At 42.4% G+C, this 17,500-nt stretch overlaps 1 protein-coding gene across 1 annotated transcript in view; it reads left to right on the top strand.

The window, feature by feature from the left end:
* Nucleotides 1–5,878: 5,878 nt before the first annotated feature.
* Nucleotides 5,879–17,500, top strand: part of LOC115018807 (E3 ubiquitin-protein ligase TRIM37-like) — an 11,735-nt gene continuing 113 nt past the window's right edge. The window contains 25 exon segments of the mRNA XM_029448029.1: nucleotides 5,879–6,112; nucleotides 7,194–7,270; nucleotides 7,398–7,499; nucleotides 8,183–8,223; nucleotides 8,473–8,589; nucleotides 8,983–9,070; nucleotides 9,290–9,412; nucleotides 9,863–9,986; nucleotides 10,512–10,579; nucleotides 11,084–11,208; nucleotides 11,655–11,705; nucleotides 11,839–11,920; nucleotides 12,504–12,580; nucleotides 12,694–12,873; nucleotides 13,020–13,134; nucleotides 13,333–13,524; nucleotides 13,642–13,775; nucleotides 13,894–13,976; nucleotides 15,214–15,423; nucleotides 15,786–15,923; nucleotides 15,926–15,987; nucleotides 15,989–16,054; nucleotides 16,056–16,095; nucleotides 16,720–16,866; nucleotides 17,225–17,423. Coding sequence (XP_029303889.1) covers nucleotides 7,250–7,270; nucleotides 7,398–7,499; nucleotides 8,183–8,223; nucleotides 8,473–8,589; nucleotides 8,983–9,070; nucleotides 9,290–9,412; nucleotides 9,863–9,986; nucleotides 10,512–10,579; nucleotides 11,084–11,208; nucleotides 11,655–11,705; nucleotides 11,839–11,920; nucleotides 12,504–12,580; nucleotides 12,694–12,873; nucleotides 13,020–13,134; nucleotides 13,333–13,524; nucleotides 13,642–13,775; nucleotides 13,894–13,976; nucleotides 15,214–15,423; nucleotides 15,786–15,923; nucleotides 15,926–15,987; nucleotides 15,989–16,054; nucleotides 16,056–16,095; nucleotides 16,720–16,866; nucleotides 17,225–17,423 — 2,585 coding nt within the window. The 5' untranslated portion in view covers nucleotides 5,879–6,112; nucleotides 7,194–7,249.

Genomic DNA, 17,500 nt, shown 5'->3' with positions numbered 1-17,500 from the left:
CTCAGTGCGTCCTATCCAGCTTCAGACTGTTTGCATAAAACAACAATGGGGTTACTGCAAATTACAACATGTGTGTGTGTGTGTGTGTGTGTGTGTGTGTGTGTGTCCTCATCAGAGTACTTTGGATAACAAGATGATATATTATTATTGCCACCAGAGATAGTTCTGTGTGTGTTGGTGACGGAGGAGCATTTTAAGTCCAAATCATGAAATAAAAGGCTAAAGTTGAATTTATATGGCTTTTTCTATTTCATAATTTTGACTAAATAAGCCTAAATGTTGACTTCTCTCATAAAGGATCTGCCTTAGCTCTTGTCCAAAGACACTTACAATAAGTGCAAACTATCATGAGGATGCAACTCCTGCAGGTACATCAGCTTCAAACAGGTGAGATCCTTTAAGTGCAGAACAACAGCTTCAAATAAGCCAAACAAAGTGCAGCAGACAGAAACAATAGAAGAAGAATTCAACTTTTAGCTACAAATAAGCCAAACCAACAAACAGATGTGTGCAGACTGTCTGCTGTCCTCACATCAATGGGGAGGTCGTTCCACCATTTTGGAGCCAGGATAGCAAACAGGGGGGGTTTTGTTTGAGAGGAATCTGAGTCCCACTCGCAGTGAGGGAGCAGCGAGACGATTGGCTGATGCAGATCGAAGTGAACACGCTGGACGCCTGGATGTAGGAAGGGCCTGATCCATTCACAGCACGGTGGACCAGCACCAGAGTCTTGAAGCAGATTCGACCGCCACTGGTGACCAGTGAAGGAGCGTCTCACCCAGATTCCTTGCAGTCCGAGTCGGGGAAACAACAGAGGTGCCGATGTTGATGGTAAGGTCTTGAGCCCTTTCCTGGAAGGAAATAGGATCTCGGTCTTGTCAAGGTTGAGTTTCAAGTGATGTGCGGCGATCCACCGAGAGATATCAGCCAGACAAGCCGAGATCCGTGCCTCCACCTGGGTTTCAGATCTGGGAAAAGACAGAATCAGTTGAGTGTCATCTTCGTAGCTGTGGTAGGAGAAGCCATGAGAGTGAATGACAGAGCCAATTGAGTTGGTGTACAGCGAAAAGAGCGAAAGTTGCCCAAAAATTGTATTTGTATTTGTATAGACTATACTTTAAGCAGTGATGGAAGTACTCAGACCTGAAAGTGAAAGTAGCACAACCACAGTATAGAAATACTCTGTCACATGTCAAGTCATGTGTTCAAATTCTTATTTTAGTAAAAAGTACAAAGGTATTGCCGTCAAACCCTACTTAAAGTATCAAAAGTAAAAGTACTCATTATGCAGAATGATCCATTTCAGAATATCAGGCTATATTATTGGATTACAATTGGTGACGCTATAATGTGTAAACATCACTTTAATGTTGCAGCTGGGAAAGATGGAGCTAATTTGAACTTCAGAGACTTTATCTTGTTGTAGAAAATATACTTAATACTCAAGAAAAGTAAAAGTACCTCAAAATTGTACTAGTATTTGAATAAACGTACTTAGTTACTTTCCACCACTCCCTAATTCAAATGAATGAGGGAGTTTTTCCCCATCTAATGCTGTAACGAGATGAGGAAATTCATACATAAAAGTCAAAGATTGTCAGGCAGGAACATTTTACTGCACAATGAGGAGGTTAGTTTTACTTTCCATACAAATAAAGTCAATGACATTTTGCTGAAAAGGTTTCGACTGCAGGACTCGACAGAAACACTGTCTGCTGTCTGCAGGGTGCAGTTCACCTTGTTCTCCACTGCAGCCCGGTGTGTTGTCTGTCAGGCTGTGAGGTGACGTCACGGGTTGGGCGGGAATTATGCTAAATGTTGTCACTCCAACCCTCCCGTTTATCCCGCGATTATCCCGTATTTCTCCTTCTATCCCGATGTCCTCCCGTTTAAATATTTTCCCGTAATCATCCCGTATTTTTAACCTGTCAAAACTAAAAACAGACCTAATTTAAAAAAGTGTACCGTGGCCTCCGGAAAAACGTTATCTGCCAGTAAAAAACAGAAGAAGAAGAAATCAGGAACAATAACACAGAAGAAGAAGAAAACATATGGATGAGTCACAGTGTTAGGGACTCCCACACTGAATAAAATGTATATATGTAATTAAAATACATACTTTAAATAAAGATGTAATTCATGAACCCGTCCCTTATGTGTTTACCTTTACATGATATGGGGGCTGGCTGGCTCAGAGCTGTAAAATGTCCCTTATTTTGAAATTCCAATGTTGACAGGTATGATGTATATGTGTATATATATTGTATACAGGTCGTTTCTTCCTGCAGCGGTCAGGCTGTACAATCACCACGGCCCCTGGTAGACCAATACACTAATACAGACTATTACTGTACTGTTGTGTAATATTCCAAGCTGCTGTTGATGCTGCTTGTTACATCACCTGAACACTTCCGGTTGTCTATATTTGAGCAGAAAAGACCCAGCACACGCTGGATGTTCAGATCAGCAACTGTAAATACTTTTCAATGCATGTGTTAGTTAATGAAGTATTCAGTCACTTTTTATTATGCCACCCTCCTCCTAACATCTGCTCTCAGACCTACATGTTGCAGAAACTTCACAACATGCATTATTCCAGCAGGTGGCAGCAGACATGTGCACAGCAGGGAGTCGTTTCTATTTAACTCACCAAAGATTTAAATGCATCTAAAGTATTCCTGCTCATGGAAAGATGTCTGTGTCTGATCAGCACACTTTCATAATCTTCTGAGACTTGAACTGTTTGGAAAACAAAGAGATGGGTTAGATTAGTGAGCATGGAAAGGGAAATACAAAGTGGCTTCATTCTCTGCTTGTTCCCCCTTCACACACAAGATGTCACAGGCATTAAGAAAGTATGTGACTGCACTTAAATAATATTGACACACTTCCAATATTAAGGATTCAAATGGAGCCAGAAAGCAGCAACAAGATACTAAATGACAAAACAAAAAGATAAATGATTGACATTGAATTGTCGTCGTCTTTACAGACATCTTTAAACGCAGATGTACTTAGTTAAGGTTACTTTGTTGTGTGTGTGATGTGTATCTATAATAAAATATAGTTTTTATTAAACGACATGACACCATAAATCTGGTGTAGTGACATCAGTGAACATTAAAATGCTGTTATTAGTAATAAATATGAATTATGCATTAAATAATTTATAGTTACGATGTAAATACTTTGGATTAAAGTTGTGTAAGTCTACACACAAAACCAATAACCACTTTATTGTCTCATAAATGTTGTTATGAAGTGTGTTCCACCTTTTCTCTACATCATGTAAATAATATTCTTGTCATCAATGGATTCCTTTCTCCACAATGATCGACCTCTTGGACTTCTGTATTTCAATATTCAAATAAATATTACATTCAATAAAATCATCAGCTGTGGACGCCTTTCATTTAAAACTTTTTCTCTAAAAGTGTGAAAGAGCGCCGCCGTGGTCCACATGTGAGCACATCAGGAGAGCATTTTATGCAATTTTCACTCTTTACAATGTGTTTTTAATTTATTTGACAACAAGTGGTCTCTAACAACAGCTGACATGACGCTGTGTGGGTCCAGTAGACTTGTTCTTCACCGCTCAGCTTCTGCAGACAATACTCAGGGCTGAAGAGACGCCACCTGCAGGCTTCTGAGGCTCAACTGAAAGAAGCTAAATGTCATTTTCAGGAGTGTTGATTCACTCGTAATACAGAAATGAATTGGAATTCTTTAGTCGAACGACGAACAGTTTAATTATGTGTTATTTTCTGAGGTTTTTCTTCCATTCTGGTTGAAGAACCCATAAAGTCCGAGTGCCTCACACACTCCTGAAACACGTCTTTGGTAGTAGCAGAACTTTGTAAGGTGAACATATGAAATAAAGATGGAACCAGATGTTGTTGTGTCGCACTATAGTGAAAAGGTGTTTTGTTACTGGTGCAGTTTGATGCAAAACATTATTTGTTTTATTCAAATAGTAAATTTCTAAAAACAGACATTTCACAGTGTGAGCCTGTGTCATCTCAACATCTGCTTCCTCACTGAACTCCTGCACGCTCTGAAGGGACGGGAACCATTTCTGTTTCAACAGGACATACAGAAAGTGTTGAGATGTTTGCTCCAGCACTGGAAAACAATCTGAAATCCTCCTATATTCTTTTTACTTAGTGTTTATATATTCATTTGTTAACACGTGTGTTCACATCTACATCTACACAGGTTGCAGATTTTGTTTCTTTTATTACAATAATTGTCTTTGTGTAAGTGTCCATCTTTTGTTTTGTTAAGTGCCGTGTGTTAGAGACTGTGTTAGGTTACAGGGACAGAATACATGAACCCACACGCAGCCTGGATCGTGTCAAAAGAAATTTCATCCTGTAAATTTTCACATGAACAGCAAAGATACAAGCGGAGACTCCAACCTGCATTCATTGATATTAGTAATAACCTTTGAAGATCTGTGTCTAAGCAGTGTTCTCACTAATGAAGTAAACAAAGCTGCTAGTGTGATCCTGTGTTTGTCTCCATCTCTTCCACGACAGATAAAGTGATCCTGATCAGAGAGAAGAAGACGTGGGACGAGGCCTTGAAGTACTGCAGAGAGAAGCACCGGGACCTGGTCTCCATCACTAACCCTCACCAGCAGAGATACAAGAGAGAGCCAAGGATGCCGACACTCCCTTCGTCTGGGTGCGACTGCGCCCCACCTGCACTCTGCGTCTGTGCTTCTGGCTCACTGACCATCTGGTCTGCTATGACAAAACAAAGACAGAGAAGTGTAACAGGGCTGCAGTCATGGACAGAGGAGGGACGGGGTTTGAAAAGGCCGACAATAACACCTTTAATTTCAGAGGAGACACGACGTCACTGACAGATTACTAACTGCAGATTAGACTTTGAGACACTAAAGTAAACATGTTTTTGTCTTTGTGAACATCTGAATTTCTTTATATGTTTGTGTTGTTGTAGCTCATAGTATAATATATTAATACATCATTTGAATTGCTGTTTGATGTTTTGCTTCTTCCACACAAGATATTCTACTTGAGATCTGGTGATGGTTATAATATGTAAAATCATATATTTGTCATAATTACCTTTAATGCCCATAATGCCCAGCCAGCTGTCCTTGTGTTGTGTGTTGTACATTGTCTCTACTGTCTATATTTTGTATATATTGTTAATTGTTATTTTTTTAATTTATGCACAAAGATTCATATTTGTCCACTAATAATGAAGCCAAACAATAAACAAGCATATTTTCTAAAATATTTTAATATAAAAGTATTAAAGATAAAGTAGATGAATTGTATTTGTGACATTGTGTCACAATAATCAAGAGGCACATGCACGTCCATAAATACTTTAAAGATGTCACAATAATAATAATATTTGATTTGATTATCTATAAATATATATATATATATATATATATATATATATATGTATATATATATATATATATTAAAGAAAAAGGACATTGTTTATGGACGTGTCATGGACAATAGCAAAGATGACATTCTGGTTAATAACCTTCTTATTGATGGGACATTTTATGTACACAAATCCAAATATATGAAATTGAAGTTTAGTTTTAGTTTAGTGTATTTCACAAGGATCCAATATCCTATGTGAAAGCCATTAAAGTCATGAAAAATAAAAATGCAATGGAACTTTTAATATAATAGAAGACTATTATTATTATTATTATTACATTTTATTAATTTATGATTATGTAATATTATTAAACCATGATGTTTGTACATAAAAAATCTCTTCTGTGATTCCTCGGACTGTCCAGTAGGAGGCGGTAATGCCCCTTAAACTGTCTGATAACCGCGACACAAATAAAATCATGCGAAGAAGAAAAGGAGCCATTTGATTGGTGATTGCTAGGGGACAGACAGCTTCAGAGCAAGCGCGACCGCTACATCTTCAATTTAGGGCAAAAAAACAGCTATTTCAGCGCAACTTTTGCCTTTACACAGCTGCAGCTGGACATATTTTAATCTTTTATGGCAGCTAAACCAGCGGAGACAACGCCTGCTCTCTACTAGGATAAATAATGTAGTTTGGTTATTTGTTTATCAGGTGTGACAGACGACTCTCTGGAAAGGTAAGTGAGCCACCCTGCTAATGGCTGCAAGCTAGCTAGCATCACAATTATATATAAATAGTTTATGTTTTCCTGTTATTCACGTTGAAACCGCTAATTTATGTTAATATGAATTAATACAGCTATTGTCATGGCTGATCCCGGGCAAGTTAGTTAGCTGTCAGTGTGCTGATGCTAGGCCTTTCATGTTGGCAGTTTGACACAAGCTAACGGTGATGATACCTTTTGGTAAAGGAAACTAATTTGTAGCTTTTTATATAGAAATATATTTATCTGCACGTTTCTTTAATGGCCATATAAACATCCTTATACCTTATACCGTGCTAACGTTTGCAATCACCTGTTTTATTGATGTTTTTCTTCTTTCCTTTGATAATGTCTATTTTAACTGATATACATAAAGTGAAATTCAGACACCAAATACATTAATCACATTTTAAATAGTTTTGGCCCTAAAAGAAGAAGTGTTAATGACAGGGGAGAATACTGTTGAAAGTTGGATTTTGAGTTTGTTGCGATCACACACCTTTTTAATTCCATCTTTTTTAGGCATTATTGTGCACGTGACCCTGAAACAGGAACCTGTTCTTATTTAAATCACACATGTTGAAGTTTCCAGTTTATTTGATCAATGACTCAGAGGGATCTTTGTCTTTCTGCCCTTTACATCGTCAGTCTGGTTAAACCATCTTCCAGCGTTTTGTTCTCCATGCACTAAAAAAAACATTCATACAAAATAACATCTAAGAGGACTTTCTACAACCCAAAAGCATGAACGACTGTTAAAACATACGGACCAGTCCTGTTAGACTGATTTATCATATGAACTTGTAGTTTTTTTGTGATCATGACATGGTAATACTGCTGAAGTGAGGATTGATACAACTTCTGCAATGTATTACCACAAGACGATTACGTTGAAAACATTAAAAGCAGAAGCACAGATCACTGTGAAGGATTACATGACCAGCTATTACCAAACAAGTCTCTTGAAAGTGATAAGGCCAACAGTGCAGAAATGTTCGGTATGTCCAAAAGTGTTAACAAATGTAGTTTATTTGAACAATTCTTTTCTCTTCAGACCACCGGCTACTTCTTTGATTCGTCTCTGAGATCAAGAACTTTAAACTTGCCGAAATGGATGAACAAAGTGTCGAGGTATGTGTCGCACACCTCTCACCATGCAGCTGGAGATCCTTTATGTTTCAGTAATGCTCAGCCTGATATAGTGTCTGCAGTGAGAGTCAAACTGATCTCATCTAATCTCTCTCCTGTCCCCGTGCAGAGCATCGCCGAGGTGTTCCGCTGCTTCATCTGCATGGAGAAACTGAGGGATGCTCGTCTCTGCCCACACTGCTCCAAACTCTGCTGCTTCAGCTGCATACGGGTTAGTCTGCGTCCTCCAGGCAGGGACCACAAATGTGTTCCCTCACTCATTCTGATACTACACACACAAGCCTGTATTTCTCAGAATCAGTTCTTGCAGAACGGGACAGATATACGCTTAATTTTGGGTGTTAAAGGAAAGGTGCTTCCACAGTTTGATACCTTGAACAGGGAGCCGCTGACACCATGATAGAGGTTTGTGAAACGCCCAGTAGAACATTTACAAAGCATTTAAGAGCACTTAATAAAGTGGTCGGAGTCGGAAGAGACGGTTAAAAAAACAAACAAGAATAATCTAAACCGCAGCGGCGATGATATCCTGGTTTCCTACATTTCCCATAATGCAGCGCTGTAGTGTAGTAGTAATGCCGCCATCTTTCATACGTTTAACAGAGTAAATAGAGCATTTGTTGGAGACTATTTTCAGCAGCGGATTAACAGCAATTTGATGCTCCAGTGAGTATTTATAACACGCAGAGGAATAACGTGTCACACTTTAGCTACACATGTTCTTGTTGGGGTGAATTCATTGCTGGTTTTGGTCTTTTCACAGGATTAATTTATAATAATAACAAAGATATGACGTATAGGCCGCTGTATCCTGAGTAGAAACGTGTATTTGACAGTAGCAGCATGTTAGCAGCGGTTGTGTTTATCATTAAACAGTAATCTCTTGTTTGACAGCGGTGGCTGACCGAGCAGAGGGCCCAGTGTCCACACTGTCGGTAAGCACACATCTGCAACCCTCCATAATATATGTCAATGTTCAAAGTGTGCAACGTAACTTGTAAATGTAAAGAGCTTAGAGGACGTCACCTTCAGTTGCTTCTTTCAATATGCAACACTTAATTACCATTTCAATTTAACTGATGATTTGATGAGTACACGTAAAACATACCTTGAATGTTTGTTGTAAAGTGTGTGGCGTGTGGTAGGGTAATAAAATGTGTGTGTGTGTGTGTGTCAACACTCAGGGCTCCGCTCCAGCTGAGGGAGCTGGTCAACTGTCGCTGGGCAGAGGAGGTCACCCAGCAGCTGGACACCCTGCAGCTCTGCAACCTCACAAAGCATGAGGACAACGACAAGGACAAGTGAGCACCTCTTGCTTCTCCTCCCGCGTGTTCACTAACTGGGGTTTTAAAATGATTACTCTCCGGTTATATATCACACTCATCCGGCGATTTCTTACCATAAAGGAAAGATTATGTTTATTCTATCTTTTTGATATTTCTCTTTCATATCGGTTCGTTTATGTGGTAGTAGAAGAATTCCACTTATAAGTACACACAAGAACATATTGTCCGATCTTCACAAAGAGGGATTTCTCTGTATAAACTTCTTACCTGGCTGGTATTTAGAAAAACACAGAACAATAATTAATTTTGGATCCTGAACGATTTTAAATGATTACGTTAGCGATGCTGTGACGTCTGCGTGTAAGATGCACACAGTGTGACGAGTGTCGTTGGATGATTCTTTTGCAGATGTGAGAACCACCATGAGAAGCTGAGTGTTTTCTGCTGGACCTGTAAGAAGTGCATCTGTCACCAGTGTGCTCTGTGGGGGGGCATGGTAACGCTTCACTCTAATTATTCATTAGATTAATGGTTTGTTTTATAAAGTCACAACCTCCTAATGTCCAAAGTGATGCCTTTTATATAACGTGCGTCTTCTGACCAAGTTACATTACACACACACACACACACACACACACACACACACACACACACACACACACACACACTGGAGAAACTGGAACCAGAGACAGGTTTGTGTTTTTGTCGTGTCCAGCATGGCGGCCACACCTTCAAGCCTCTGGTGGAGATCTACGAGCAGCACGTGACCAAAGTGAAGGATGAGGTCGCCAAGCTCCGCCGCCGCCTCATGGAGCTCATCAGTCTGGTGCAGGAAGTGGTGAGGACGGCTTGTTGCTTGTATGAGAAATACCAAAATGTAAAAGACGCATGCACAGTGATGAAACCGTTCTGCCGTGGATGCTCGATGATCTTTCCTGTAGCGCCACCCGCTGGTGTGCACACAGTGGGGGATTTAGCCAGAGGGTGGCGCTACAGGAAAGCTCATCGAGCATCCACAATGATATCTTGCATTAATCAATAACCACTTTAGTTATTTGAGCATCAAGGAACTGAACGTTAGGATTAAAAGCGTAAAAATACCTCGTGGTAAAATAGTTACGTTTTAAAAATATTTGACAAATCTTTAAAACAACTTTTGTGCAAAGTTGCAACAGAAAGTGTTTCACAATACAATGAAGATAAAGTACTGTGTGTGTGTGTGTGTGTGTGTGTGTGTGTGTGTGTGTGTGTGTGTGTGTGTGTGTGTGCGTGCGTGTCACGGTGTCAGGAGAGGAACGTGGAGGCTGTCAGGGGAGCGAAGGACGAGAGGGTCAGAGAAATCCGAAACGCTGTGGAAATGATGATCGCTCGTCTGGACAACCAGCTCAAGAACAAACTCATCACCCTCATGGGTAAGACTCGCTGTCAACACGCAGCCGTGTGGATTCTGCCTTTTATATAAACCCTCTTAAAATATACTTATTACGTATTTATCAGTAGTTTACATCTTAACTTTGAGTTTTATTATTCAAATCATCCTGAACTATTAAACAACCTTCATGTCTGAACAAAGCCGTGAGGGACGTTCATGTTAAAGTCACCTTTGTCTGTCCCTTTAACAGCTTTATGATGCCGGCAGTGTTGCGTATTTCATGTCTGAAAAGAGCTCTCGTTGATGCAAGACACCTTTAACTGGCACTACAGTGTGTGTAAAGGTTGAGACCTTAACCCAACAAAGTGCTCCCTGCTGAAAGCCGTGAGAGGCACCTTTTTATAGCTACTGGGCAATATACAAATGAAATATTTATCTGCACTGAGTGGATGCATGCACTCAACGCCCACAACCTGCACACCGACCGCTCACACTCAGCAGCCTCCATCAGGGCTGACATTCAGCACAAGCACTCTGAAAATAGAAATGTGTTCCTCCCCACCAGGCCAGAAGACGTCCTTGACCCAGGAGACGGAGCTGCTGGAGTCTCTCCTGCAGGAGGTGGAGCATCAGGTTGGGAGCCTCATTCTCTGTCTGTACCTCATGCTGTTGTTTGCTGTGCTTAAACACACTTTTTAGAGACTGTTGTCTGAAATGATCTGACGTGTTCTTTCATTACCATGAACAAGCCATGGACGTCATCCCAAATACACAATCCTGCTGCACCAGAGCCGACGTGTCAAACTCGAGGCCCCGTCCCGAGATGATATGAATATTATCCAACATGTCTGTTCACCCTGTTTGGCCCTCGACGTAGTCCCAGTCTTTAATGCTGGCCCTCTCTGTGATTGAGTTTGACACCGCGGCACTAGAGCATCAAATGTGTATTGATCCACAGCTAAAAATAGTCCCCAACAAATGCATTATTTACGGGCGTGTTGGTGAAATGATAAAAACCAGAAGGCCCTCTGCAACGATAAGTCGATCGACAGAAGAGTTGATTCGTCGTTTAAGTGATTTTTCGTCCTGCTGTTCTATGTTTTATATCGTGTGTGTGTGTGTGTGTGTGTTGAACAGCTTCACTCCTGCAGTAAGAGTGAACTGATCTCCAAGAGTCCAGAGATCCTGCTCATGTTCCAGCAGGTCCATCGGAAACCCATGCAGTCCTTCGTCACCACGCCGGTCCCTCCGGACTTCACCAGGTAATCGGCTCAGCTGGAGCAGAGGTCAGGTTTAAGCTCCTCGTCCAACACCATGGCTCGGGCTGCGTTTAGCAAATGTTATCATTGATTAATCTTGCACTTTTATTAATTGAGTGAGTATTTAGACGGTCTATGAAATAGGTTAAAATGCACATTCTGTCCCAAACCCAAAGATGTTCAAACGCAGGCACCAAATATTCACATTTGACTGAATTTGATCAATTATCTAAATATCTTTCTATTCTACAACGCAGATCAGATTCATATGAATGAAATAGTTTTAACCTTCCACGCAGCAGTTTCATGTCGTCGTCGCGTGTTTACATTTAGAACTATATAAAGCAGTTCTGTTGTGTGTGCAAATGTACGTCTGTGGATGACTGTAACCCGACACTCATTAAACTCTTTATTCAGTGTGTGTAATCGAACTTCCTCTGTGCTTCCAGTGAGCTGGTCCCCGCCTACGACTCCAGCACTTTTGTTCTGGTCAACTTCAGGTAAAGCTTCTCTCTGGTTGCTTTTAAACATCGCTGCTGTAGCAGACAATGGAAAGACCTCAGTGCTGCTGTCAGCTGTCTGAGTAAATAATGCAGTAATAATGACAGTGTGTGTGTGTTCTTGTGTTTGTAGCACCTTGAGGCAGCGTGCTGACCCGGTCTACAGCCCTCCTCTCCAGATATCCGGGCTCTGCTGGAGACTCAAAGTCTACCCAGTGAGTTTCTACTGATGTCCATTAAAGCCTGGCTTCACTGTTCATGAGTTGTAGCTTCTACACTGTGGTGCTTGTTTTGAACAATGAAAACAGCATTTATATTCACCCCAAAACATTATATATTGTGTATATTACTCGCCTCCCTCGGCTCTCTTTGGTGCCAGGAAAAAAATAAAATAAATATATATATTTATTATTATATTTATTATTTATATAATAAAAAAAAAATATATATATATATATTATTTATATAATAAATAAATAAATAAATAAATAAATAAATATATATATATATATATATATATATATATATATATATATATATATATATATATATATATATATATATATATATATATATATATATATATATATATATATATTATTAATTTTTTTTATTTATTTTTTTTGGGGTGATGTTTTTCCCGTCCATGTGCTCGCTTTAGACTGTTACAGTTCGAAGCAGTAGCTATTAGACCACTACAGTGGTTTTGTTTCAGTGACACAAAAGAAATATAACCGGATCTTTAAAGCGTTCTGAAAGGAGTGCACGTGTCTGTGTTTAACTCTTGTGTTTCCTCAGGACGGTAACGGGGTGGTCCGTGGAAACTACCTGTCTGTGTTCTTGGAGCTGTCAGCTGGTCTCCCTGAAACATCAAAGTAAGAATTATTTCCTCATGAAGTCAAAGTGTATCTGGGAGATGTTACAAACTCCTTCACGCGTCTCATCGTGTATCTCCATGTGTACTAACGCATGTCGTGGTCCTGTGTAGGTACGAGTACCGTGTGGAGATGGTCCATCAGGCCTCCAGTGACCCGACCAAGAACATCATTCGGGAGTTTGCCTCGGACTTTGAGGTCGGTGAATGCTGGGGCTACAACCGCTTCTTCAGACTGGATCTTCTGGCCAGCGAGGGCTACCTGAACATGCAGACGGACACACTGGTCCTCCGGTGGGCCCCCACACACACACACACACACACACACACACACACACACACACACACACACACACTGCTCTGATATTATAGGACCGAGCAGCAGAGCAGTGCCGTTGTCAAAGTGTAACGGTGTGTTTTCATGTGTGTGTGCTGCACAGCTACCAGGTTCGCTCGCCCACCTTCTTCCAGAAGTGCAGAGATCAGTACTGGTACATCAGCCAGATGGAGTCGGCCCAGAGCGGCTACATCCAGCAGATCAACAACCTCAAAGAGGTACCGCGTGTTCCAAAGGATTCAGTATACTTTAATAAACAGTTTGTATTTTAAAATGATTTTATTTCTTAATGCCACATTTAGCTGGATATCGTCCTCACCTGGGGGGGGGGGGCTTCATGTCGTCCCCCAAACATTGTTCAAAGATAAATTGTGTCCGTATATTTATTATTATTATTATTATTATTATTATTTCAGAGGTTGGCCATCGAGCTGTTTCGCCGTCAGACGTCGCGCAGCTCCTCTCCCCCCGACCTGAGGCTCTCTGCAGGCACCACGGCGTCTGAAAGAGACCCTCGCTCAGTGAAGAGCGACGACGACATCCAGACCACTTTGACCAACGTTAAAAAAGGCGAAGAAGAAGAGAGGACGCAGCACGATGACTCTAACGTAAGGATCAGGATGAGCTGGAGATGCAGAAAATGGACTTGAGCGACTCGGGCCGTCCTTGTCTCGATCTGTTCGGGACACGTCATTGCTTCTAAGATGTTTCACTGTGTGGTTCAGGAGCTGTCGGACGGTGACCTGGAGGTGGACTGTCTGACCGAGGAGGAGGTGAACCCGCTGGATGGCAGCAGCACCTCGGGGAGCTCCACGGCCACCAGCAACACGGAGGAGAACGACATCGATGAGGAGACCATGTGAGTAGAAGTTCTCACGCGTCGTTGAAGTTCCAGAAACTCGAATCATTCCTGCTGTAATAAAATGTAGTGTTTGCATAATTCCTTCTTCACTTGTGGTCGGTGTTTGTTTGCACAGGTCGGGGGAGAATGATGTAGACTTCATTGGGAATCTGGAGACAGAAGAAGGAGAACTTCCTGATGACTTGGTTGGAGCAGCAGGTATAATTCATACACAGCATAAATATATAAGAGCTCAGATTCAGTCTGTGTTGCAGCCATGAAGTATCACGTTTAACGTGAAGACACATTTATCAGTACGCACTTCCAGCTTTGGAAACAGATTTTTCACCATTTTGTTGTTTTTGTCGTCATCCGGTCATTAATATGTTTGTGATTGTCTCCTGATGGACAATCACAGTCACACCATCTGTCAGCCTGAGGAGAGCGCAGACCAACTTCTGCTCAATTAAAACCATTAAAGCTTTGTATTCATTGTTCTGTGCGACGGTGTCGTTGAAGAAACCTTCTGGTGAATGTTTTCAAAATAGTATTTTAACAGCAGTACGGCTGCAATCACAGATTATTCTCAACTGCCGACTATTTTTCTCCAACGATTCTGTAAAATCAGAATAAAATAAAAACAAAACATTTTCCATCAGTTTCCTCCGAGCCCAAGATCTTATTCTGAAGGTTTGTGAAGCTGCAACCATCAAATATTTAATGTCCTGCCTCAAATAAAGTCCTCGCTCTCTCTTCAGTCGAGGCAAATAATAGCCTCAGCCACTATTTGAGAATTTACGGAATGAAATGTATTTGTGTAGTCTGCCAGCTGCACAAGCAGAACACGGTGATGCCACAGCCTCAGAAGCTCCTTCAGTGCGCTTCACTGTGTTGGTGTTGAAAGGCATGAAGAGGGTGAGTCATTGTTGGTGCCCTGCACCCCTCTGCAGCGTGATGCTGATATAGAAACACTTGGTGTCCTGTATGTGGACGTGTGTGTGTGTGTGTGTGTGTGTGTGTGTGTGTGTGTGTGTGTGTGTGTGTGTGTGTGTGTGTGTGTGTGTGTGTGTGTGTGTGTGTGTGGTGTGTGTGTGTGTGTGTGTGTGTGTGTGTGTGTGTGTGTGTGTGTGTGTGTTTTCTGCACGTCGTTGAGGTTTGCACAGTGTCGTGATTTGTTTTACTGAATCTCGCTTTGATGCTATTTAAACTGCTACGCAACCCTAACCCTATGTAACGTGGGGGGGGGGGGGGAGTTAGAGAGACATTAGACAGATAATGAGAAAGTAATCCAAAAATATGCCGTAAATGAAATCGTAAGAAAGTGTACATTTACAGGCTGCACGTTCCTCAGTATTATCGTGCTTCTATAAGAAACTCATTGTTCCTATCGCCAGGGATGATTACAAACTATAACCCTGGAGAAGAGTTCCACCATGTGTGAATATATCTTCTGCAGGTGGATCCAGCTGCAGCCTGCGGTCCTTACATCGCAGTGTCGGTCGTAGTGGCAGCAGCAGTGGAGCTGTGGCGGGTGGTGCTGGCAGTAACAGCCTCCTGGAGATCGACCCGGTGATCCTGATCCAGCTGCTGGACCTGAAGGAGCGCAGCGTGGAGTCTCTGTGGGGCCTCCAGCCTCGGCCTCCTGTGTCTCTGCTGCACAGCCAAGGTCTGAAAACACGCTCTGCTCACAAACCACAACAAATCATTCGAGCTAAACTGAGAATCGATACTCGCACACAGAGTCCCTCCGAAATCAAATGATCCTTTTGGATGAGACGAGTTCTGCAGCAGCTACGGCTGACGGAGGTTTGTCTTTCTCTGGTGATGGAGACCATCGCTGATATTAATGATGGCTGCTTTGTGCACAACATAAATGAAATCATCCGCTACAGGACTTTATGATCTTTGATGTACTTGGAGCTTATTTTAAAGCCGCGTGTGTTTCAGTGTCTCAGCTGTTTTTATCGTCAGCAAAAGGATTAATTTCTTTCAGCTGCTCTGATTTCTTGTTTGCTTTTCTCTTTCCAGCTCACACTCACTCCAGGAAAGACCGAGAGCGGCGGCCTCAGGTGGTGCGGCGATCGGCTCCAGACTCGGGGGTCCTGATCCGCCTCAAGGCTCAGATGGCTGAGGTCCGCAGCAAGATGTCTGACGTCAAGAGTCAAGTGTGGAGGCTCGGGGGAACGGAGAGCCCAGGCCTGGCTCCTCAGGGGGCTTCAGTGTGGAGGAGGGTAACCTCTCACCACGCCGATTCAGAGATGTCAGCTTGTCGTAAGCCCGGCGAGCTGGACCTGCTGGGGGAGAGCAGCTGCGGCTCGGTCCAGGCCCTGCCGCCCTGGTGAGGACTGTCACACTGCTCGTAATGTTCAGCTGCTATACAGCTACAGGGATACAAGTGTTGCACCAGAGTCTGGGATGCATCATCTGCACAGCTAAGAGACACTCTGGTGCAACCACTGTTTTATAAATCATCAGACACAAGCAGTGCGCAGGCGACGTGTGCTGTTGCTGCGCTCAGAAGGTCAGTGGCTGATCTTCTGAAATGTGTTTTCTTCTGTAGCTGCAACCTGAATATCATTATCTAAAGCACGTCTCACGTCTGCTACTGACTCACAGTGTGAACATTAACCTCAGACTAACCCTCCTGCAGACAGTTTAAATATCTAACGTGTGGTTCTGCAGTTATCAGGATCCATAGACTGACATAAGGGCTGCAACTAAAGATTACTTTCATTATCTATTAATCTGCAGATCATTTTCTCAAATGATTGTTTGGTGTATAAAATGTCCAAACGGGTTTCTTTAAATGTCGTCTATTGTGGTTGATCCACAATCCAAAGATCCACTTTAATGATGCAAAGCAGGAAATCTCCACAAACGATTAATCAATTATCAAAGTAGCTTATTTTTCTGTCCATCGCCTTATCTCTAACTGAAATAATAACTAGTCTCTGTCCTATAGCCAGGAAATCTCTGTCTCCTGTCCTGGACAGCAGCAGCTCTCTGGTGATGAAGACGAGTCCAGAGGAGATGGAGAAGGAGCTGCGAGGAGCTGACGTAGCCACAGAGCTCAGCCTGCATCTTAAAGAGGGGCTGGGAGGTGTAGAGGGTGAGTAGTTAGTTCAGGACTCTTTAAACGGGATATCAAATACTCCTATGGATACACTTTAGCTCCAGTATTGGTCATGTGACTGTTCAGATTACTCAGCAGTTTGTGGGGTGACGGGTCTCTTCGATGCACCATCAGGGCTTTTTAGTCCTCCAGACTCTAGGATCTCCAGCTCCACTCCAGCTGGACTTGATGGATCGTATTTCATCGTCTCATGAGCCAACACGGCTCCACCCACGCAGCCCCTTGCATGTTTTCGGTCTGGACACCCACTTACTAGTTTTGTTTTCCTGGATCGAACTGAAAAGCAAAACAAGACTCATGTTTTTCTATCTCGTGACTTCTGTCTCTGCTCCAGGAGCGCTGAAGGCTGACTACACCCAGGGCCCCCTCGTGTCTCTCGGCAGCTCCTCGTCAGAGCAGGCCTCCACCTCCAAGCAGCAGTACTCGGTGGTGGAGCAGCTGTACGGGGCCTCGGGGGCCAGGGACGAAATCTTCTCCTTGGGAGGACCAAGCTACATGACTGCCAGCAAGAACTGTGGCAGTAGGACCCTCGGGTGTGTCTCAGACTCCTCACACAGACAAACTCTTCCTGTCGGTCTCTTCCTGCCTCTCACAAAGACTCTTCTCTCTC

Source organism: Cottoperca gobio, chromosome 14, assembly GCF_900634415.1.
Source record: "Cottoperca gobio chromosome 14, fCotGob3.1, whole genome shotgun sequence".
NCBI lineage: Eukaryota > Metazoa > Chordata > Actinopteri > Perciformes > Bovichtidae > Cottoperca > Cottoperca gobio.
The sequence above is the reverse complement of the archived record's forward strand: the minus strand, read 5'-3'. Positions and strand labels throughout refer to the sequence as shown.